The 25,575-nt window shown below is 39.6% G+C and overlaps 1 protein-coding gene across 4 annotated transcripts in view; it reads right to left on the bottom strand.

Moving 5' to 3' along the window:
• Positions 1-25,575, bottom strand: part of LOC135265190 (adenylate kinase isoenzyme 1-like) — a 75,557-nt gene that overhangs the window by 3,373 nt on the left and 46,609 nt on the right. For 2 of the 4 annotated variants that reach the window (XM_064354581.1, XM_064354582.1), the window contains 9 exons: positions 18,038-18,224; positions 15,592-15,765; positions 14,352-14,524; positions 13,742-13,855; positions 13,359-13,550; positions 12,573-12,663; positions 6,263-6,330; positions 2,104-2,143; positions 533-568 (listed from right to left, as the gene is read on the bottom strand). In XM_064354581.1, the coding sequence (XP_064210651.1) occupies positions 533-568; positions 2,104-2,143; positions 6,263-6,330; positions 12,573-12,663; positions 13,359-13,550; positions 13,742-13,855; positions 14,352-14,524; positions 15,592-15,765; positions 18,038-18,224 (1,075 nt within the window). Of the gene's footprint in view, positions 1-532; positions 569-2,103; positions 2,144-5,309; positions 5,403-6,262; positions 6,331-12,572; positions 12,664-13,358; positions 13,551-13,741; positions 13,856-14,351; positions 14,525-15,591; positions 15,766-18,037; positions 18,225-25,575 lie in introns of those variants that run through there. The other 2 variants (XM_064354583.1, XM_064354584.1) reach the window with 2 other exon arrangements.

Below are 25,575 nucleotides of genomic sequence, written 5' to 3'. Positions count from 1 at the left end.
TGGTTCAACATGTCATCCAAAGGATGGCACCTTCCACAGCACAGTGTCCTGGTCACTGCTAAGATTTCCCTCTACTGTTAAGATTCCTCTCCAAGCAGAAAATTTTTCAGGTGTCCCATTCAAGCACTAAACAAGCAAACCTTGTCAGCAGTGCTAATTTGACCTGAGGGTAGAGGGCTGTATGGCCACACAACCGATTTTACTTGACACATTTTGGCCAACTTTCAAATGCCATTTCTATAGCGGTCACTGTACAGAAGGTATGTTTACCAGCTGTGGGTGTTTCTGTCTATGAGGGATGCACAACAAGCGGCTGACGTTCAATTCAATTCAACTTCAAATATTTAATTAATCATGGTCTTCAATCAAGCTTGATAGTAGAAGCAGGTGTCTTAGTGCTGGGCTTAGAATAAAAAGCTGCACCCACATCGGTCATTTTTGGTTACGACTGGAAAACCCACCTATATATGTGATATATCACAGTCACAGTAGAATTAAAGCAGAATAGCACAACAGCCCAGCTTAGACTTACCTACAACGAAGATTATTTTGCTGTTCTTCAGTTCCTCTGAAAGACATGCAGAGGACGATGCTGAGGTTTTGCAGTGGTTGTGAAACAGTATAGGTTGCGCACAGGGCATTTGCAGTGAAATTATATCTGAAGACACCCTCCCTTCACTCATTTAAAATCTCTGCTCTGCAGGGGAAGTTATTCACAATATCAGGATCTGCCTGTCCTGCAGTACAATAGTCCCTCTGCTGCTCAAAGGCATTTTAAGGGTCACCAGGATCTCTTTCCAATGAAATCTCATCTAAATGTGCATTAGATCCAAAATATCCAGTTAGTCACTCACAGAATATTATACAGAAGTTCATAGTTTCTTTATAGATCAAATGAGCTCCAAGTGTTTTTAACTGTAATGGAATTGCTCTGAACAGACTGACAGAAGGTTTGTACCTGTGTTCATGCTTGGCTGAAATTTGAGTGTGGTTGTGCTGGTTTGTGCAAAACTGTGTACGTGGTTGTAATAGCATGTGTAGAACTTTGCACGTGGTTGTGTCGAACTGTGCAGAACTTTATACATGGTTGATTTAGTCTGCATGGAATTTGTGTAGAATCATAGAATGAGGCATGGTTGTGTGGTGCTGAAGCATGCTGTGTTTATGGGTGACACTTGGGGACATGTCTGTGAATGAAGCATGTTGAGTGTAAGTAAATACAGGTGTGTGGTGAGTTACAGTAGCAGGAGTTTAAATCCAATGTGTCTCCGTGTGTGTGTGTGTGTGTATGTGTGTGTGTGTGTGTGTGTAATGACTAAATGATTATTCCTCAGTTACAAAGGAAAGGGATTTGCATAAAGCATTGCATAAAGCCCCCCATACATGTCTGTTCTGATCTGGCTCAGCTCATAAAAAATTAACACACCATTCCATTTGCCCTCTTCTACACCTGAGAACAGGTCCTGTGGGTCATGTGACATGCGACTGTGCCAAAAAATCTCATCACTATGCAAAAACTCTCAAATTGTGGTGGGTATGTACATAATGGTTTTAGTTTTGTACTTGATTAAAAGTTTTTAAAATACTGGTTTATTTTTTACATGCATTTTAGTTGCAAACATGGTATAAGAGACATAAACCACTCCATCACAGTGCGTATACAAGAATAAATGGCATTTCAGGGTGGTTAACAGCCTGAAGCTAAAAGCCTTGGCCAATCACTATCCTGTCCTGCCATACATTCTTGTACATGTACAGCATGTTGTGGTTTATATCTTACATGTGGCATAATAAATAACATATAACTCTATTGATTTCCATTAATGCAAAGTCTCGGAATGGTGTTCTTTGATCCTTTTGTTTTTTTTTTCCCCCCCTAACAATGGCTGCACTATAGAGGAAGCATCTGTATGTGTGCAAAAATCATATCTTCTCAGACAACCAGTGGGTTTTCTGAGAAAGTGTCACACATTGCCATGCTGGTACCTCTTGACAGGTGTGATGACCTAAACAATAAACAACTGCCTCTGACAGGACTGCACTAGTGCTGCATGTGATTTGTGAAGAGATCTGGCTCTGAGGGAAAGTTTGTTGAATATTTACCTGCCATGGTGATCTGCTGTGTGAAAAGATGTCCCCCTAACTGAAACCACAAGACAAAGAGAAGAACTGTTAAGCAAAATCTCCTGGAGCAAAGAGCCAAAATAACAAACACTGTGTCACTGTCCAAATACTTACAGAGCCTACTGTACAGAGTCTGTTTTGGCGAGTGTTTGATTGGTATGGTTTTCAGAAACAAAGTGTGGTATAAACATTAAGCATGTATGAAGCATTTCAATATTGTTGCACCAAGGGAAGGCTTCACAGTGTGAGTGGTCGCTGCATAACTTCCATTTTTTGTGCAAGTACCATGTTCTTTTCTGATGATAATTATTCTTATTAGTTTGCATGTTAAACATGTAAAGTACCATATTTTCTTAGGATCATAATTCATATTAGTTTGAATGTTAAATATACCCAAAGTCCCTTCTGAGAACTTATATTGTTATCCTCCAGACTTCTATTATTCCTTCTCAGGACTTCTTATGATTGTCTAGTCACATAGTTTTTATACTGCCCATACACGATCCATACCACATTCTACTGTATGTGCAGATGTACAGTGCTGTAAGAAAGAATTCACCTTCAACTTTTCACATTTTGTCCAGTTACACCGTCAGATGATTTTTATGCATTGAAATAGTCCCCCTTCACAATAAATTTTACACATTTATGATGGAAAGTTAGTTTATTCAACAGTTTTTGTGTTTATCAGAGCTGCATGCCCTGAAATACACCACTGCAAAACTCAGCATAATGTCAAGTTTAAGTTGTATGGAGGCAAAAAACTGTAGAAAGTGATAAAAAAAGATTGGTAGATTTGAACTCAGCCACTACCAAGATCCAGCTGCCCAACCAAACTGAGCAATGAGACCAGAAGGGCAGTTGTCAGAGAAGTGGCCAGACAGCAAAGGGTCATGTTTGGCACAAGCCATAGACAGTCTATTATCCAGGCATTCATTTTTTGTCACACTGAATGGTTTCAGATATTTAGACAAAATGTAATATTTAATGAAGGGAAACTGAGTAAACACAAAGCTCATTTTAAACATTATCAAATGAAAAAAGTTATCAAACACCCATATCACTAATGTGAAAAAGTAACTGCCTCCTCAATCAACCAATTAACCCAATTTAATTGATAATTAGATTCAGCTGATAGAACACAGCCAGGCTGTGATGAGTAGGGGTTTTGGGAGACCAAATGCGACTGAACAGGGATTCTTTAAGCTATTCAGCTGAGGTAGAATAACCACTAAGTCTCGAAAGAGACAAAAGGACGGGGGAAAGAACGAAAAGAAAAACAATACTCCCAAAAGGGAGAGTATCCCAAAGAAAAGCTCTAAACAACCCGCATACTGGGTAAAAAACAAAAGCTTAAGGAATATGAACTTTCTGAAAAGAAAACAAAACTGCCCGTGCAGAAAACGGGGTAACTCAAAGAAAACAGACCTCGAACTGAGGCTGAAAAAGTAACACCCTAAAAGAATAATTCTGAGTTTAGGTTGTGGCACTAACTTGTTGCCAACAACCCATTAAGCTAAAGACTGTTGTGCTAACTTTGTAGCTACAACAATCCAATACCGCAAACTCTCAATCCTATACCTTTACCACACTTGACAGATTACCGGCTCTCGTGTAACGTAAGTGACACTGAAGCAATGTTTATTGGCTTGCTAGGGGTTTAAACAGAAAGCCAACAGGTGCAAATTGTAGAAAGATATTTGCACGCGTATAATTCAAATTCAACGAAATGAAGAAAACTTAATGACCGTAATAACTGAAGAAAAGTCACAGCAAAAACCAATAATAAATGAAAGAATGACGCAGGATGGAAAAGAAATGGTGTTATCACCCAAAACCATGACACAAGCCTGTTACTTGTAGCCAGCCATCTTAAATCTAAACCTCATTCATATTGAACCTAACCTAACAGAGTGAAGTAGTACACCAACACAAGTTTCTACAAGCATAATTTGCCACTATCAAAGGAAATTCCAGAACAAATTGAAAAAGTTATATATATATATATATATATATATTATATATATATATATATATAGTATATATAGTATATAGTATATATATATATATACTCCTTAGTGATTAAAACGGATTTTTCTAAATCGCATTTATCATTTAATCTCCCCAACACAATGCGAAGAAGCTACTGATTAACTTATCTTTCTTTCCACGGCACTTTAACCATTGTTTCAGGTGCACAACACTATGAAACTCAATCTCAGCAGTAAACTGTGCCCCTGGTACCTCATTGGGTGTTAAAATCACTGGATTTATATTAGCATTTAGGTTGGAAGTTGGTAGTACAGCCATTAAGACAATAGGTGCTAAGCCAAAATGCGCATTTCCGTGTCTGACTTCCATTCTGCTAGTAGAAATATGACGTCACCAGTGATGTTGCCGCAACGGAGCGCTATTAGAACAACGAATCTTCCAAGGAGTGGCCAGCCTGACAAAAAGTACTGCAGGCTTCTCTAGCCTCAGCTAAGGTCAGTGTTCATGAAAGAGCAAAAATGGGATTCATTGGACAGTAGCAAGGTGGAAACCACTGCTGGCCAAGAGAAACATCAATGCTCATCTCATATTTGCAAAAAAAGCATCTGGATGATCCCCAAATTTTTTTGGGATAATGTTCAATGGACCGATGAGTCAAAACTAGAATAATGGGACACTGGTCCCATTATGTCAGGCCTAAAGCAAATACAGTATTTCACAACAAGAACATCATACCAACAGTCCAACATGGTGGTGGTAGTGTGGCGATGTGGGGATTTGCTGCCTTGGGACCTGGACAACTTACCATTATTGTAGGAACCATGAATTCTGCTCTGTAACAGAAAATTCTCAAGGAGAATATCCGGTCATTTGAAATTACTCTTTAATAACAATAACGCATTCCAGGAAGCTAAGTAGTGGCTGATACCTGTAAAAAAAAAAAATGCTGCAAAGCTTCATAATGGCTATCTACAACACGTTATGAAGTTTCATAGCACTCAGTAACATATGTTACGAAGTTTCACAAAACTCAAAGTCTATAACAAGTGCTGTGAAGTTACACAGCAGCCACACACATTGGGAATCCTTCCCTGAGTGCAATAAAATTGAAATGCTTCATACCCAGATCTATACCACACTTTTCTTATGAAAACAATACCACCCACACACATAACTCTCTCTCTCTCTCTTACTTTCTACAGTCCTGTCAATGAAGCAAGGGAAGTCCCTCTTGTTCAGGTTCTGTGTTCTGCAGTTGCCCTCCACCCATCCACCCCACTGCCTTTATAGAGCTCATGCAGCTTCCAGTGTGGGTGTGGCAGGGCGGGTGCCTGCTTGCCAACTTCTTCTCCATACTCCTCAGGCACTATGACAAGTACCGAGATTAGACAGGAGTGTGTTCAAAGGCACAGCAGTACTAGTAATTTCCATGCACATGCCAGAAGGCAAGTGCAGAACATCCAGCCTCCTGCAGAATTTACCTGCGCTTACAACTGGGGCCAAAAATGAAGCATCGCGTAGTTCTGGCAGGTCACGAGAGTCAAGCGCTCCGGCCGAATCAGCTGATGGCTCAGCTGAGTGATGTTCGCCTATCACAGTACATTCACTAACAGGGCGGTCTACTTAAACAGCCTCCCTTTACTCATTCGGCTGCTCCTCCTGCATGCAAGCGCTGCACGTTGCTTCGTAAATCCCTTCCACCACCGCAGCTCCATCCCCATGCGTCAAGAATTTGCATTTCTCCATTCCTATGTGTTAAGAATTTGTATTGCTCCATCCCTATGTGTTAAGAATTTGCATTGCTCCATCCCTGTGTTAAGAATTGCTTTGCTGCTGGATCTGTTCTGTGTGTACCCCTCTAGGGGGGTTTGGCTGCTGGCCTCCCGGCCTTATCCACGCGGGCTGCGTGGTTGGCAGGAGAGCTCCAGAACAGAGCCATACCGCCAAACATAACTGTATTGCCTTTATTGTCAATAAAGTTCTACTTGATGACAGTGGTCCTGACAGAACCATGTTTACTCCAGGACACCTGGAGAGTTGGCGGCACAGCTCAACCGTGGCTGGGGGTTCAGCGAGTTTGGTAGGCATGGTCTGGTTTTTGAATTCAGTTTTGGTTTCCCCTGTAACTCAAAGACATTCTACTTACCTCTCCCTTGGAACACAATGTCCCCGCTTCCTCAAGATTTTCCGGGAGAAACTCTGGCTCAGAGAATCCTGACACACACATGGACACACACAAGATCCAAGCGTGTTATTAGAATACCAGGAACAACCTGCAGCTGACCAACTTTCAAATGGAGAAGCGCTCACTTGATAATTAACCGTTATATGTGCCATTGACAAACAATACATCGACAAAGTAATGGATATACAGTGAGCTCCATAATGTTTGGCACAAAGATATTTTTTCTTAATTTGGCTGTGTACTCCACGATTCTAGATTTGTAATCACACAATTCACATGTGGTTAAAGTGTTGATTATCAGCTTTTATTAAAGGGTATATTACAGCACTTTTTATATACAATTTATGGCTTTGAAAAACTCCAGCTGTCTGTCATCGTCTTTCTGTAGGATGAAGGTGGAAGTGGGATACTTTGGCAAGGTCTGGCTTATCCATCTCATCTCTCTCTTCTTGTATTTACAAATTAATTGTTTAATGTTTTGTATTAATGTCTTCTGTTTTTTAATTTAGAAGTAGTGAGCCTGCATTCAATAAAGAATGCATAATTTCAGTTCATTAATCTAATTTACTTCTTTGTATTGAATTCAATTATTTAATCTCAAAACCTAATTTAGACCTGGTTTTGACTTGGTTGATTCCACCGGTTTTCTGTAGACTGACCTATCAAATAATTTAGCAATTTAATTGAGAATTCTCATTTTAAACATAATTATTAAATCACATAAAATATATTTTACCTGTAGGTTAAGCGAGGGGTTCTAGAACGTAATATCGCTTGTGTTCAGTATTCAGAGTGCTGAACATTTTAACAAGGACATTGACTGTTGGAACCACTGGATTCAGAAACTAAACTAAAAAAATTTTAATTAATCCTTGCTTGTCCCACACAATAAATCATGTTTTGCTTTAATTTTTACATGGTGAAACCAAAATAAATAAATGATAAAATGCCTTTAAATGAAAGCTGAGCATGTGCACTTTAACCAATTCTGTTTTTTTTTTTATTACAAATCTAAAACGATGGAGTACAAAGCCAAATCAACAACAACAAAAAATGTCTTTGTCACAAACACTATGGAGCTCACTGTAATAAACATCAGAGTAGTTGCTTAAGTGATCCTGTGTTCTACTGTCAGTTGGAAATCAAGGGTTAAATTTAACTATAAGGGGACATGTCTGGCAAACAAATACAATTCTGGCCATGTCTTTTATCACTGAATGCATGATACGCAGATATGTTTAAGAATATGTAATATGAGCTTGCATTTTGTAAAGATTAGGTAGGAAAGAGCAGTTTATCTGTAGCACATAATTGGTGCTTCTCTTATTATGGCAGTTGCCTACAGAATTTCTTGATGAAAAATTTTGGTATTGTTTCACAGAAATTTATGTTTATTTATTTTCTGCTGGCGTTAGAAGCGCACGATGTGAGTCAATTTTTCTATTTTTCTAATTTCTATTTTTTTTTTTTATCTCGTTTTCACTGCAGTTTAGCAGGGCTATAAATAATGCATTTGTGCACTTTTGATTTTTTCTCAACAGAAAAATATGCAATTGATTATAATGAGGCAGCGGCATAGTTTAATGGTTCGGCAACAGTGCTTGTGACCTTAAGGTTGCAGGTTCCATTTCCAGACAGGACACTGCTGCTGTCCCCTTGAGCAAGGCATTTCATATGAACTGCTTCACTAATGCATAAATGGATATTATGCAAAAATGCTAAAGCTGTGCAAGGTGTTCTGGACAACTGTGTCTGCTAAATGCCTGTAATGTACTGTAATATCCCCGTCCTCTTTTGCCGATGTCAAGATTTCATTCAGTTTTACTCAAAGGATTGAATGATAGTTTCTGATAGAGATCAGTATTGTTCAAATGATTTCTGTCTGTTGCTTCTTGAACATATTTGTTTTTGTCCATTACTCTTACTGCATCACATTCTTGCTGCTTTGATTAAATTTCTGGAAGTGTCTTTTTAAATTTGCATGAGATTTTCAAAGTAAAAACACATTTTTTTAGTTAATGAGTTATCCACCTCAGAGAACAAGGATTTCCAACACTAAAAGGCCCCTCGATAATGACTTAACATTAGCAATGTATAATAGTTTAGGAGAAAAATCCCCAAACCTTTCATTTGAATTTGTATTCATTACAGTATAGCACACTATTAGAGGAAAAAGAGACAACACAGTTTGTTTATGATAGATTTACTAAAAACAACGAAAATAATTATCAGAGAAAGATAATGCTATGCTCACACATAATAATTCTCATCCCCTCAAGTTTTTGATGATGAAAGTTGTTACGTTCAATCTGTCGGCAGCTGAAGACTAGTTTGAGGGTTCGGCTGGTCCACAGTAGCAGCGGCGTCCTTTGCCCTGGCCAAAATGGCAGATCCCATGGCTGGGCGGCATCCTTGGAACACTGCTGGAGGAACTCCGGTCCGGCTTCCCAGCAAAGGCCCGCTGGTTTAGGCTCTTCACTGAAACCAACGTCTTGACTTGGTTTAATTTAGAATATTCCATCATGAGAAATGGAGTGGAGAGAGTCTCGCCTGGTTCCCAGCCTACTTGACAAAGTCTCTTATGATGCAGTGTTCATCGCAAGGTTGGCCTTTCCAGGGAACAGAGTTGCAGAGCTCATAGGCGGCTCATGCAGCCAATTCACCAGTGTGTTGGGAGATATTGCTCACCTCTGCTTCATACAGGGTAGTCTGTGTCTCTTAATTGATGGCTGGTTCCCTTTCATTCATACCATTGGAGGGGAGAGTAATAAGTAATTTCCCACACCATGTGCTTGGATGAGTGACAGGCTAGGTGCGAATCCCCCCCTCAGACTCATGAAAACCTCTCACTCGTTACACTTTAACGTTAGCTACTTTGCTAACGAGATGATAGACCAAGTGTATAATGATAGTAGTGCAGACAGCTGTGAAATTAATAAGCACTAAAATCAGTGTTGCACTTCCGGTCCGGTAGGTAACGTTACCGGTCGTATAGAAACTGGATGGAAGATAATGACTTCTTTGTGGCAGGTATGTCAATTTTAAGTGACAAATGGACCATCCTGCCATTTCTACATTGCCTTCAGAAAGCATTCAGACTCCTTCACTTTTTCCACATTTTGTTACGTTACAGCCTTATTATAAAATGGATTAAATTCTTTTTTATTCTCATCAAACTACACACAATAGCCCCCATAATGACAAAGCGAAAGCCGTTTTTTAGAAATTTAGAAATTTATTAAAAATAAAAAAACTGAAATATAGCATTTACATAAGTATTCAAACTGTTTACTCACTACTTTGTTGAGGCACGTTTGGCAGCGATTACAGCCTTGAGTCTTCTTGGGTATGACGCTACGAGCTTAGCACACCTGTATTTGGGGTATTTCTCCCATTCTTCTCTGCAGATACTCGCAAGCTCTGTCAGGTTGGATGGGTAGTGCTGCTGCACAGCTATTTTCAGGTCTCTCGAGAGATGTTTGATCTGGTTCAAGTCCGGGCTCTGGCTGGACCACTCAAGGATATTCACACACATGTCCCCAGTCTGAGGTCCTGAGCACTCAGGCGCAGGGTTTCATCAACAATCTCTCTGTACTTTGCTCCATTCAACTTTCCCTCGATCCTGACTAGTCTCCCAGTTCCTGCCGCTGAAAAACATTCCCACAGCATGATGCTGCCACCACGTTTCACCGTAGAGACGGTATTGAACAGGTGATGAGCGGTGCCTGGTTTCGTCCACATGTGACACTTGGCATTGTGGCCAGAGTTAAATCTTGGTTTCATCAGACCAGAGCATCTTGTTTCTCATGGCCTGAGAGTCCTTTAGGTGCCTTTAGGCAAACTCCAAGTGGGGTGTCATGGGCCTTTTACTGAGGAGTGGCTTCTGTTTGGCCACTCTACGATAAAGGCCTGATTGGTGGAGTGCTAGAGAGATGGTTGTCCTTCTGGAAGGCTCTCCCATCTCCACAGAGCAACTCTGGAGCTCTGTCAGAGTGACCATTGGGTTCTTGGTCACCTCCCTCACCAAGGCCCTTCTCCCCGATTGCTCAGTTTAGCTGGGCGGTCAGCTCTAGGAAGAGTCCTGGTGGTTCCAAACTTCTTCCATTTAAGAATGATGGAGGCCACTGTGTTCTTCAGGACCTTCAATGCACAATTCCTTCAACTTCATGGCTTGGTTTTTGCTCTGACATGCACTGTCAACTGTGGGACCTTATATAGACAGGTGTGTGCCTTTCCAAATCATGTCCAATCAATTGAATTTACCACAGGTGGACTCCAATCAAGTTGTAGAAACATCTCAAGTATGATCAATGGAAACATGATGCAACTGAGCTCAATTTTGAGTGTCATAGCAAAGGGTCTGAATACTTACATAAATGTGATATTTCAATTTTTTATTTTTAATAAATTTGCAAAAATTTTACTTTGTCATTATGTGGTATTGTGTGTAGATTGATTCGAATAAAATGAATTTTATCAATTTTAGAATAAGGCTGTAATGTAACAAAATATGGAAAAAGTGAAGGGGTCTGAATACTTTCCAAAGGCACTGTACTGTTTGATACTTTTTAACTAGGCTACTGTCGCTACCCTGCAACGCCACATTTCTAAATTAATGTTAGCCAACCCTATATATCCTCTACCAACATACAAGTAGTCGGTCTGTTGTGTACAATAGCCCATTAAAATGCTTCCATTTAAAAATATGACATACACTTTAATTTATTTGTCATTCATTCAAAGGACTTTTAACAACAAAGTATAAACATAGCCTTTCTGGAGGAATATCCTTTCTTTAGGTATTGACCAGCAGTTTCATACATTCATTTAAATATCTTGCATGAGGCAATTTTTGTCATTAGACACTTTGATGTGACACAAAGTTTAAATGACAACATTGTCTTGTACTTGAAACAATTTAGGAAACATTTGGTAGCATTGGTTTGGAATACAGCTTGTTTAATTTGTGTGAGCTAAGATAGGCAATATTGTTTCATGTAACTTGGCACAATTTTGATATCAATACTTTTAATGGCAGGCCTAGATTAACTTGGTAACTTGGCGTTTTTCTATGTTGAAAATGTGTTTTTCATCAGATATAAATATACAGAGGGTATGCAAATATGCACACACAGATACACACATATAGCATCACTATAAAATGTAGACTAATTACGAAGAATTATTTTCTCACCAATGAAAGCAGGTTCTATGAAAAGATGGTCAACGAGCTGCAGCTCTGACTGAGGCTGCACACTCTGACTGTTTTATTATTTTGGTGTGCTCATTTGGACAAATAGTGGGGCCACTGTAATGTAAATACCCATGGATGATTTTCATTTTTGCTGGCTGCTGGTGAATGACTGCTTAAAGCTAAATGAACAAAACCAGCACACTGCTGCCTCCTGGTGGTCAGATATATCCCTTCCCACACCAGGGAGGAAAAGGGCCACCAGTTCTTTAAGGAGACTGCACATTTCATAAATCATTTACTTCCAAAAATGTAAACTATAGTGTTGCAAAGGTAAGCAGTCTTTGTGTAGCAGTTTAGCAACTGTCAACAGCTCCATAAACATGCCCCTAATAACAAGACCAGGTCAAAACCTAGGATATGGCTGGACCGGTCGACCAATGGTGTAACTTCATAACTCAGCCGACCAATGGTGTAAATTCATCACTCAGTGACTCAGTCACAGACATTCACGTTTATAGGGCTGGCCCCACTGTTGCGGTCCAGCCAAAAATAGGCTATACAAGAGAGAAACGTTGTGGATTTCTTCCAGATTACAATTAAGTTCTGAAAATTAAAGAAACACCAGCTCCAATGTCAAGAAATCAAACACTTGCATTTTGTGACTTGTTTGCCAGACAAGTGAAATACATATTTTTTTCACTCAGTTAGTACACCACTAAGGAAATGCAACTGCATGTACCTAATGCCCTGATTGAAAATATTTATAAGGGCAGTGTCTGTGAAATACCACTCTATTTATGATATCTTTCTGGGAATTCCTGGACAAATGACTGAAAGTACAGTAACCTATTTTGGCCTCTGCAAAGAGGGACATGCATTTTGCATGTTTTCTTTCATATTTATGTACTGCTAATTCTGTTACTCCTCCCTGACACGGTGGGCAGGACAGGTTGTGAAAGCACCAGCCCCTTCCCCAGCTGCTATATGCAACTCAAACTCAACAGACCTTTTTTTTAGAGATTTTCAAGATAATGAATTTGACTGGAAATACTGCTCCCTGCTCCGCCCTTCACTTACCCTCTGCCTGAAGTACTTTGGGAAACAGTCTGTCATTCACCACCGCACTGATATCTCTGAATATGTCGTCCTCGTCTCGATCAGCATCAATCTGGACAGAGGAAAGATGTGTTCAGTGCCCTGCTTTCCTGTGACACCCAGGGGGCACTCAGGATCTGTGAACCAAGGTCTCAGACATACTCTACAATGTCAGCCAGAGCTCCAAGCCCAACTGGAAGTTGGTGCTAAAATCTAAGAGCAAAGTACTGAATGACTGTATATAGAGGTAATGCACACTGAATTATTTTTTTGAAAACAAAGTCCTACTGCAGAGATACAAAAGAGAGGTGTGTCTGCAGTTACGCTAATGCATTGGGAGAGCTCTGGGGGATGAATGGCTCTAATCCACACAGTTAATTAACCAATAGGTAATTCTGAGGCATTGTCTGATTACTTCCTAGAGATGAGCGTTGCCCAGGCAACAAGCTTCAAACCTTCAGGAGGCGGGGTTCAACTAAAGACAAACATTCCACTCTTGTTGGTTAAGTGTTTTTTAACATGGACCTGAAGAGGCATGCGACATAAACGGACACACAGCAACAACCGCAATCACAAATAAAAAAACTAAATACAATCGAATGAATACTCCGCTGTACTCTCACAATGTTCTTAAATAAAACTTAATTTCAGTGGAGTGCATATTTCCATTAGCTTCTCTCAAAATATCTTCTGCTTAATTTGTGGAGGAATAAACTATTCTGGCAAACACTCAAGTGGGACTTTTAAGAGTGTGGTGTGGAGACGTACCCGGACGATAAGTGCCCTCTCCTGGTAGTACTTGGCAATCAAGCTGATGTTCTGTTTGAAAGTCTCCAGTCGCCGCTCGATGGCGTGGGCGTTGTCGTCAGGGCGACCCTGCTGGGCTGCCCTCTTCTCCAGGCGCTGTCGGAGCTGCTGATTGGAGCAGGCCAGCAGCACAACCAGGTCCGGAGAGCCAATCTGGAGACAGGAAGTGTGGTAACACAGTTTGAGTGGGAAAAAGAAGAATGGTTCTACTGAATGGTACAGTGGTCTAAGCTTATGGCACACATCTAAAAACTCAAAAAACCTTAGATTTACATTTGTGGGTTGAACAACAAAGTACTACTAATCAACACAAAGCTGTGGTTTTAATAAATGGCCCAACCCACCTGCTCCTCAAAGGTAAATGCCTGGGATATCTCGCGTGGGAATCCATCCACAATGAACCCTTGGGCATCCTGCTTCTTTATAAACTGGTGCTTCAGCTCCTCAATGGTGGTCTCCTGGATAAAGGGAAGACAGACTAATGCTGATTGGACAGTAGAGAAAACAAAGAGGCACTGATTGGACAGCTATAATACCAAGAGTGATGTACCACGGCCTAACTAAAAGATATATGGCAGAGGTGAGTTCAACGAAATGTTATACTCAGGGGTCCTGACAAGTGGTGAAGTTCTTAAAAACCTTTTAATTGTGGACTCCAATTCCCAACAGTACCCACTGACTGCTGTATCTGTGTCAGGTTTAAATCTTCAGCTGAAATCTGATCAAGTATGGCTTTAGCTGCCAAGATCTGGCCCTCCCTGGAACCATACTCCTCTTCTATCCTTCATAGCCACTATGGCTGCATCCTTGGGGTGGATGGAACCTAAGCTAAAACTGTCTTGGAAACCAACAGATTCATTACATAGGTTGTGGGCTCAAAACCTCTGCTATAAAGAATCTGTGCTGGGAACATGCATACATCTCTCCAAGAACCCCGCCCCCATGAGCGCCTGCCTGTGGTGCCAGCTCCCCATTGGCTATGATCTGGGCAATGAGCTCCCACTTCCTGTCGCTGGGGGCGTGGTGGAGCAACTGGTTCCGCAGAATCTCGCCCACTGACACACACTCGTAACCGTAGTGACCAGCCATTTTAGCAGTCTGGGTCCCCTTCCCACTTCCTGGCCCCCCTGTAGAGAGGGAAAAAGAATAATGTAACATTGCTTTTATACCTCATCCATAGCCATTATTTTCACTTGGGTAGGATGGGAGAAAATTGTCATGATGATGATTGATGGTATGTGCCATATTACAGAGTATTTCTTGCTTCTGTGTTGTGTACTTAATGCATATTGTCCATACTTATGCATGACGTGTTGTACCATCAAAATTAATCATTACTGTATATATTTTAGAGTGCACTGTGTTTACTACTATTATCTATAATCTTTTGGTATTGTAATATTTTGATGTTTTATGTTCTCATCGTCTGAAACTGTATGTGATGCCTTTTTTTGGCCAGGACTCTCTTGCAAAAGAGATTTTAAATCTCAGTGAGACTAACCTGGTAAAACAAAGTTTTAATAAATGAATAATTAGTACAAACCATTTAATATAAAATTCCATATTAGCCATATCACTTTGACACTCTGAGTGCCAAATAAATGCATGTATTTATTAATATATAAACAGCGCAAGTAATTAAATGCACATAAAACAGGGCCTCCGTACAAATTATATTTTTTATGATGCTGTCAGACACCAGGTGACATCCCTGAGAGGGACATAATTGCTGTTCATAGGGGGCATCGGCAATTTCAGATTTCAGTTTTATTTGCTGATAGAAAGAAAGTGAGTTCATTAAATAAACAAACACATCTACACTGTTCACCCTCACAGGATTCTGGCAAAAATAACAAACCAAAATAACAAAGAGGAAATAAACCAGGCACAGCAAAAAAAACCTTTCAGCCTTTCCACTCTTCAGCAGATCATCTTTTCAACCTTGAGCTTTTCAGCCAGGTTTCCTTCATGCTTTCGTGGACTTGCTCTCTTGTTTTGGGTTCCAAAGCCCTGCTGTGGAAAGTGTGCACACCTTTGGGCTATTTCACTAATGCAGTAGGTGTGGCCACAGACAGCCATAGATGCCCTTTTCTGTACTGACTCTCATTAAATCAAATCAATTTCTCCTGAAGCTGTTAATTTGTAAGCACCACTCCAAGGGTTATTGGGGAGGAGCGGTGGGTGTGGCTCTTACCAATAACAAAGATGATGTGTGGGCGTGGCTTGGAGGGGTCAAAGACGTCGTACTCCTGGATGAGGCCGGAGGTCTCGGTCATGTCAGAGTCACTCTCTATGGAGTACTGCGCCTGGATCGGAGGCAACCGCTCGTACCGTCGGTACGGCCCCGGGCCAGGCCCCGGTCCTGGCTCTGGGAGGTGGGGTAGAGGATGAGGCGATAAACAATTACGTCCCACAATGCATTTAAAACCAAAACCCCACATATAAATACCCCTCAGCTGTTAAGTTAAAAAATTACATTGCCATGTCAACAGAAGTTACTGCCCAGTATTTTGTTAGAATCAACTCAATTTGCTAATTAGCACAATTCTTCAGCCGGGAGGTAGAATCAATTAGTGAAATCAGTTGGCTGAGTTCATGGATGGAAGAAGCACATGGCAGGACTTTTACTTTCTGACTTCCAGACTTTCCGCCTCTGCTGAACACATAATCCAAATGGCATCAAACTGGAGATTTGCAAAGAAGAACACCACAGCACAAAGAACACGAAACTGGGCTTGATTCAAGGCACATTTGTTGGGGGAAGAAATGAGATAAAATGCCTTGAATTTTGAATTGGTATAGCCAAAAAAAAACATCAACAGGTTTTGTCCACATCAGCCTTCATCAGGATGCTGTTTGGATTCATGCTGTTCTCCTTTTCCTGGATCTGAGGTGTATGCTCAAAGATTTTATTTGCTAGGTGTGACTGACCAGAAAAAGTAAGGGCTTTGCCAAGATGCAACTGAAGCGTGTAGTTACACTGCATAAGGTTTGAGTCAGTTACCTCATTTTGCACTAAGCACTAAGTCATTCTCACACACGCATGTACTTAAATGTTCACAGTAAACAGTTTGTCAAGTTTCTGTGTTAGTCTTTTTAAAACACATGCTTTTGATGATTGAGTAGTCATCACACTAAAGCCTATAGCGAAATAGCCCAACTTTTACAGGTGGTTTTTAGGGGTAGACCGATCTATCAGCCGTGGATCGGTTGGTTTTCACTCCATAACATGCAATCGGTGGCCAGCAGGTTTATTTTTATTTTGGCCAATCTGTATTCCCGTCTAAAAAATATGAGCAGATTCCATGTGCAAGGTGCATTGGAATGCTGCTGCTATATCTTTCCCAAAATGTCAACTGTCTGGAAACAATAGAAAGTGTGTGAAGTGGTCTTTAAAGATCTGTTTTTTTTCAACCTGGGCCTTATTTTCATAATATTTTTCATAAATCCTATCGGTTCTGACAATACTTTACGTAACTGCTTCTTTATCAAGTTTTGGCTTTTTAGATGTTTTTTTCCCGCTATACCAGTAGCTTCCCCATGGCATCTATCAATCAAGCAGAATCAGGTGTCTCAGTGCTGGGCTAAAACAAAAACCTGTTGCCACAACACAGCATTTTTCCTTTTACTGCAGTGATGCTCAATCTTGGTCCTGGAGGGCCACAGAGTTTGCAGATTTTTGTTTTTTCCTTAAGATCAGCAACTGATTTTGACCCAAGAAACAAGGTGACCTGAGGTAACTGTTTAAGCAACAGCTTTAATTGAGTGTTTGCTGCAGTACTCAAGTTCTTAAATAACAATGAAAGCCAGTGGACCCTGTGTCTCCCCAGGACCAGGACCAGGACCATGCTCAAAGGCATGCTTTTCATAGCATTTAAACTTCCATTCGTGTTCACTTTGTTCACCATGTTATATCAACTAATTGTTTTTATAAATGTCACAATTAGAAACTCAGTTAGGGTGCATTCCAATCGTTTAGTTTTTACCTCCTTGCTCCCTTTCCTTGTGTCCTTTCCTAGCTTCAAGCTCCACCCATTGGAGGACACAAGGAAAGAAAGCAAGGAAAAGGACATGATGACAAAGGAATCAAGGAAATCTGTATTAAGCAAATGGAACATTCTTGCTCTGTCAAGCGTCAGTTTGAAGCCACATTAATTACAGAAGTGGCAGATGAGGGCTGGTGGATCCACTGGTCATTCATTACATGTCACACATTCTGAAAAAATACTTCCGCAAATGATGCACTTTTTTCCTTGCTCAAGCATCCTTCAGGAGCCTCCTAGCTCCTCACTCCTAACTCCTTCATGCAGTATTTTACAGGTTGGAATGTACTTGAAGTTGGTGGACAGGCAAGGACAGAGGAGATTAGAACAAATAAAATAAGCATTTGGAATGAACCCTTGACTGTGGCGTTTGAGTGCCTGTGGGGAGAATAACCATTGAAATACAAGATTAAATCACTGCAGGTCACATGATGGAGACAAATTGATGGCCCTAATTATGATATATACCTCCACCAAAACCTTCACCATTCACTGCCAAAATCTTTGTACACAATTATGCCCATGGTAGGATGGTAGCCACAGTGCAATGCGGTCTTTGCGCCCGTCTCATGCTTTGACCTGCCCTGTTTGACTCACCCGGCCTGAAGGTGGCTTTCTTCCCCTGCCCAACGCCGATGGGGGGCAGCGGCCGGCGGTCCGGGGTGATGAAGGCGTCCCAGGGCACGCGTTCGGGCCCGCCCAGCTCCCGTGCCTTCTGCAGGCAGCTCTCCAGGAACATGAGCGGGTCTTCAGGCCGGTGGTACATCAGCCCCGTCAACATGCTCTGTTAGGGAGGAAGTGACATCAGCGCTCTCTGTTAGCAAGAAGATGTTGGGCCCCTCTCTTTCTTGAGGAGGAAGTTAGTAGGTGTGGTAAGGTAGTCTAGAAGCAATGTCAACTTTCTCTTTCAGAGAGAGGAGATGTCCTAAGTTCTGCTGACAAGTTATTAGTTCTGTTAGTTAGGCCTATGGTCCATTCGTTCCTTGCAGTGGTCTAACTAGGATGCCAGCCAATTTATAGCAAATACCTGACCAATTAGTGCACTATATAGGGAACTAGTGGACCATAGTGGTTATGAGAAATAGCCTGCCTCAAGAAGGTAGCAGTTCCTCTCATTACCTTCCTGCTATATGACCCTGTGGGCTGGGACAGGTGCAGTATTCCTCCTAGGCTGGTTCAACAAAAATCAAGCTTTCTCAATAATTAATAGATAAATGAGCAGTGCTGGCTCATTTTGCAGGGCTAAAGGATATCAAAGTGTATAGTGCAAGGCGGTACAATCATAACTGAAATGGGCCAATATGTGTGCAGGTTTTTGTTTTAGCATGGCACTACAGCACCACTTTGAATTAATCATAGTCTTCAGTCAAGACCTCAGTAAGTAGAAACAGGCGATTTAACTAAATATAGCATGCTAGCTTGCTGGGATTGCTAGCCAGGCAAAAGCGCAGACAGGGTTAAACCAAACAGGTTGGTTAGCCTCTTGTCAGTAGACTATTAATTACCCAATTGACAGTAGACCAAATCTTCATAAATATATTTAATTCAACTTTAACTTTAGGTGACGTGGTGACATGTTGTGATGATTCAACAGACATTAGATGGGAACCAAGAATAATGTACAGTACAGAAAATCTGCGTGATAGATTTTCACCAATATAGGTAGACTATGAAACACATATAAATTTAATTAAAAATAAATTAAAGAATGTCTGTATCATATAACATGGAATTGTATTAAATTGCTTTACTTTGTGTTAACTTTTAAAGCTATTATGACTGTTAGGTGTACCCCACGTTAGTTTTTACCCCAACCTCGGTCTTAAATGTAACATTTTCTCTCTGTATTTTCAGTCAGATTGCTAGTGAATGGTATGCTGTGGACAGTAATCATAGCCAAGGGCTGCAGGTTGTTTGTTTAAAAAAAAAAAAAAGATGAATCTATCTCTAGTAATATTTTCTGAATTGAACCATACAAAAACCATTATTTCCCCACTCTCCCCTACATTCGTAAGATGTATAATCCAAAAAGTTTGGATTACAGGGGCCACTCCCAAATGAAAATAAACAAACACATTCATTCACATGATGCAGTGTGGCTGGTAATGCAATACAAAACATGTTTCTGAGCAACAGAAAACAGACAGACATTTCTGTGAGACTGAGCTGCTGCCAGAGACTGACTGACTAAAAGAGCAAATAACTAGCTCTCTGTGTGTGCTTCCCCATTCACCCTCCCCTGTGTGCCACTCTCCAGTTTTTCCCTCTCCGGTTTTTTTTGGAAAAGCATTCTGTGAAATCCGATGAGTAGGAAAGTCATTACTGTCACAGACAAGCAAGGGACTATAAAGGGGACACCGGAGATGCAGAAATGCTATCAAACACGGTCTGTATCCCACTGCAATTTTAGGACCGCAGTAGCCTGATGAGTCCGCTCAATGCTGTGAGAATGGTCACAGTCTGCTGGTGCATTTCAGGAGCGGGCTGGCCATTAGCGCTCAATGCTATTCTCTGTTTCTTTCCCTCCCTTAAAGAGTAATGGGCCTCAGAAGTCGTGTCGTCATTCCCTTCAGGTTCATTAGCATTTTTTGATGGGAGATATGAATGTCATTTTCCTAATTCCATCATTTCCTATTTGATTTATTTAAATTATTTTAATGGAAACCAAATACTTTCACATTGTATTTAAAAATATATTCCTTTAAATAAATACTTTCCTGGGAAACCAAATACTTTTTCAAATAGTATTTAGAGCCTTTTAAAAATACATAAAAATACAAATACAATTTTACTGATGGGGGTATCCCAGAGTTCTTTGTACAATCTTTGTGAGTGGCCCTCGATGTGATGTCAGCGAGCTGAAGGAACTACAGGGGAACTACTAGGGCTAGGGATTGAATTTAGATTATGAGCAAGGGTAGCCTATGTTGGCTATTTTAAACAACCCATGCCCTGCCTCTAACAGACAGTAGTCTAAATGCCCATACATATCTAGGGGTGACATAGCTCAGGAGGTAAGAGCGTTTGTCTGACAGTCGGAGGGTTGTTGGTTCGATCTCCCGCCCTGGACATGTCAAAGTGTCCCTGAGCAAGACACCCAACCCCTAATTGCTCCCAACGAGCTGATTGGTACCTTGCATGGCAGCCTTTCACCGTTGGTGTGTGAGTGTGTGTGTGTGAATGGGTGAATGAGAGGCATCAATTGTAAAGCACTTTGGATAAAAGTGCTATATAAATGCAGTCCATTTACCATTTATATCTTTGCATGGGGGGATGGCAAACTCTTCTTTAAAAGCTTGCCAGTTCATTTGTACCCATGCAATCTTTTTAAAGTTAGTGGCCTTTTACTGTATTTTCTCTTTTTTTCTGTTGTCAGAGAATTCGGCAGCCATATGTACAGTTCCATCTTTTACATTTTGTAAAGATAGACACTAATAAAATATAATTCAGCCATGTATATTCACTACCAATTAACAATGAAAATTGGTACAATTGAACTGGGGCCGTCAGCAGTCACCTGATGTGTTCTCATCAAAATACTGTCATCCAATAAGACAAAATGCTCAACTTTCAGAGCTGATAGGTTCTCGCATATCCAGTGTGATTTGTAAATGCAGAATTTCAAATAATTTCTAAAAAAGTATTTAAAAGTAATTAAAATAATTTCAATATTTGACCTAGGTCTGGGAATACCTAGGAATACAATATTAATTAATAGGGGTGGAGGGAGATGCCACTATTTGTATTTGTATCTGTATTTACATTACATGACATTCATTTGACAGACGCTTTTATCCAAAGTGACGTACAAAAAGTGCATTTCATGGTCATAGACAACTGCTAAACACAACTGCTATTTGTTCAACCAACAAAATTATTTGTATTTGTATTCAGATTAAAACCAAAGATGGGCGTGGTGTAAACTGGAAATGGGTTTGTCAAAATGTCAAAAATCCATGATGTTTACCATTATAATCACTGGCACTGCTATTGTTCTAATATAAAAGTATTAAAGTCGTGTTTTTACAATCACATCAATAATAATATAGTTTAACAACAAGTAATTTGCTTTTTAAAGCTGTATTTAAGAAACAATTACCTAATTATGTAGAAAAAACAAACAGTCAAATCAAATTTCAAACATAGACAAAATGTTTTTAAATAAATAAAAAACAATTACTCATTCTTACTCGGAACTGCATGAACCCCATCACCACCTCTACCTGAGGAACACTTAAATCAATTATAAACTGTATATTATAAAAATGCTTTTATAATTCAAAAATAGTTCCTCATCTTCATTATGAACTACTGAATGTTATGAACTCCTAATGAAATAAAAAACTACAGAATGGGAGGCTAACATGTTTTGTCGTTTTTTATTTGTTAATACTTGTTAACCCCTCGAAAGCCCCACTTTACCTGTATGTTTGATTTGCATAAGCTTGGATAAATTAAATAAAGCATAGAAAAGCCACCCTGGGTGGAATACTTCAGCTATCGTGCTCTTCCTCAAATTTCCCCAAATTGTATTTTGTGAAAACAACCTCCTGCACATGAGCTGGCAGCAGCGTCAGATGTATCCAGCATTACAGCATCGATTTCTACACCAGTGACGACCTAATTTGATAAAGATTTTGAAATCATATATTGCAAAACTATTTTCTTGACATAAAGGACACAATCAATTTGAGGAGCTAAACCTGCTATGGAACCTCTCAGTAGATGAGTCTGAAATAAAAATATGAAATGTCTCAACGTTTGTAGTTATATATTATAGTGGTTTTGTTATATACAGTAGGCTAAGGGAAAATGTATCAATGCATATTGCAGGAACACTGAGAAAAGCATTGAAATGTGCATCACAAAACACAAAATGGAAATGGAACAGAAAGTAGTTAAAGAAATACAAAGTGCAATATTTGTTTAATAGTAATTTCTTCGGCCATAACAAATTCAGCACATTTCTCCCTCCCTTCGCCTTGGAGTGTGCTTTTACATAGACTACGCACCGTCATTCTCCTAATCAATTCCACATAAAATGCTCAGGTTTGGTGGCTTGCTGGGACTGCATGTATACAAATCGGTAACATGTCAGTGGCGTTATCTACGCTGAGTTTTAAGACTATAATTTTGATAACTACAGCGTCCACAATTATTCATTCCCACCCTAAAAGCTTTATCAACTTCATCACATGATTCCAGTTAATGAATTTCGTGTGATTATATCTGATCTGATGAAAATCATGTTTTCCAAGTTAAAAATGCTAAGTTACTCACACATACAAAGCACTGACTTTAAGTCATTCATGTAAACTGGATGAACATAAGCAAATACACTACCTAGTGAGCTACGAGCCACAAAGTTTTGTTATTTTAAACATGTGCACTTGTATATATGTCCATTTTGTGTGTGTATACAATGCTGATGCACCTAAATGTGTCATGGTTCTGTGTTTCTGTCTCTGTTTTTCCTTGTTGGGCCGCCAGACGGCGGCACTTCTGTTTTGTGTCCTGCTCGTTCCCGTTAATTGTATTATTGCTTTCAATTATTTTATTATTGTTTCTGATTGTGTCTCGTTGTACCCACCCTGTCCTGGTTTGATTGTTAATGGTGCCCTGTTGTGTCTTGTTGGTTTTTAGTCTATTTAAGTTCTTTGTCCCCTTGACTCCTTGTGTTCCTTGTGTTTGTTTCCGACTTGTGCTTGTTCCTGACCTGTATGTATCTTCTCGCGGTTCTTTTATGTGTTTGCCTGTGTGTTCCACATGCCTGTATCCTGGCTGCCTGTGTTCTGTTCTGCGTTTTTTGTTCTTAAGAATTTTTTGAGTTTGTTGTTTTGCCCTTCGTGGCCTTACCTGTTCCCTGTTTGTGTTTGCCTTTTTTTGTTGTAGTAAAGTCCTTGTTTGTATCTATCCTTTTGAGTTTCGTGTGTTTTTTTCACTCTGCACCTGGGTCCTAACCCCCCTGAACCGTGACAAAATGTCTAATGGGGAGATTTATTCTTTGTGATGATGTAATCAGGTAGGAAGAAGATGCTGTCCCACCAAGCCATTCCTGCCATCCCAATGTGTTAAGTTAGTTTTGATTGGGAAGTATCAAAGCACTGTTCATTCAGTTGCTGAACAGAGTAAGACCGCAACATGTTCACACCTGGGTAAAAACACCTGTTGTCTGTTGCCGAGAGGCTGTGAATAAAATGGCATGAACAGCCTGTATCTCATTACTCCCTGGCAGTCTGTCCATTTCCTTACTATATGCAATTAAATGGATTCTACTGCAGTTAATTTAGCCTGTCTAAGGTTGCATGTAATCTTGAAAGTAGAGCCTGACCGATGCCAGATTTTTGGGTGCGATGCCGATCCCGATTTTGGAGAGTCCTAGCCCACCGATTACCGATGTTTTGACCGATATTTTGTCAAAAAGTGCAACATTTTCAAATCAATTTGAAAAACTTATTTTATTGAAGTTTCTATATTTTCTATATTCTACATTTAACTTATAAGCAAACAAATAAAAATAAAAATAAACACTCAAAACGTTTTGGATAAAAAAATGTAAAAGATGATATTAAATTAAATATATATATTAACACCATCTTTAAGTGAGTGAAATCAAAATAACTCCACACCTTGCTTTTACTCTTTTCTTTTCCAGCCATATATAAAAAATTAATTTTAAAAAATCAGTTTTCCAGTTTCAATGTATTTTTATGAATATTATTATTGTTGTTATTAATTTGTTATTATTTCTTAGTATCTATTCTCAGTAAATTAATTATTTTCTTATTTTATTCCTACTACATGATCTCAAAGAGTAGGCCTAAGACTTTATCTAGGGAGCTTCCCTGTCCGTAAGAATTCGGTGGTGAAAATAACTACAATGCGCTCCGACGCGTGACTAGATGACACACTCGCTCGCAATAACGCATTAACTATTGACACAGCCTCATTATTTCTTATTATATATTCTCAGTAAGTTAAATGAATTCTATTTTCTTATTTTATTTCTACTACATGATCTCAAAGAGTAAGACATTATCTAGCGGATCTAATGAGTGAATCAAGTGTAACGTTAGATTAAATTAAATTGACTGGATGAAATACGTGAAAAAAACTACAATGCGCTTTCGTGCAGGGTACCCGCGCTGTTGGTTGATTCACTTCTCCAACAGCAATCCTTCTCTCATGTTATCACAACAAAGCAAGATAACATGGTTTAAAATTATCCACGTTAGAATTGTTTTATCGGCGTTTTTACTGTCTGGTTAGCTTGTTACGATGACGCGTGACTAGATGACACACTCGCTTGCAATAACGCGTTGGCTATTGACACAGCATCATATAGTAACTAATATCATTATCTCAGATCACCATTTTATTTTGGCTGGTTATTTATTTGAGAATACAGCGATGTCCTCTGGAAGTGTAGATCCTACGCTGCTTATGTGCTCACTGCCACTTCATAAAGGCTTGCTAGCCAGCTAGCTTGCTAAAGTGAACCAAATATGTTAGCTAGCTCGCTCACTTGATAATGAGGATTGATAAACATAGTGGTTGTATAAACACATTTACAGTTTTTCTCAATTGTTTAAACACGTTTTCTGAAACTATAGCTCAGTTTCTCAAAACTCTACACACAAAGCACAGCAACAGTTAACCTTTTGCCAAAACTACACAAATCTCTTGCAAAATGCATTCATGCATTCAAAACCATGTTCTCTCTTCTCAAAACTGACTTTTTCCATCAAAATGATTCACACAGGCCTCATATGAATTGGTCTTATTGAGCATTGATTTCACACTGGTGCGATAAATTTAAAAACACAACCATCAAAATACTGTATATATGTTTTGGCATCATGAGGTCATGTTACATATTCAAGTTATAAAATTATGTAAAAATTGCTTATCTTTTCTCCTTTTTTGAAGTTTTAGTTGAGGTTTTTTTTAGTTCCTTTTGAGGGGTCTCAAAATAGGCTGCAATTTTACAGTAAATATAAAGACTGTTGCCATGATACAATACAGTAAATATATCATCATACAAATAGTGCATTTGCTAGGTAAACCTAATTCTAAATCAGTACAGTACAGCAAAGTGTGTGAACGGTTATCACTTTGAGTGTTGTTGTTATTGT

The sequence above is a fragment of the Anguilla rostrata genome, chromosome 10, assembly GCF_018555375.3.
Source record: "Anguilla rostrata isolate EN2019 chromosome 10, ASM1855537v3, whole genome shotgun sequence".
In the NCBI taxonomy this organism is placed as follows: domain Eukaryota; kingdom Metazoa; phylum Chordata; class Actinopteri; order Anguilliformes; family Anguillidae; genus Anguilla; species Anguilla rostrata.
This window is presented reverse-complemented; position numbering and strand designations above follow the sequence as displayed.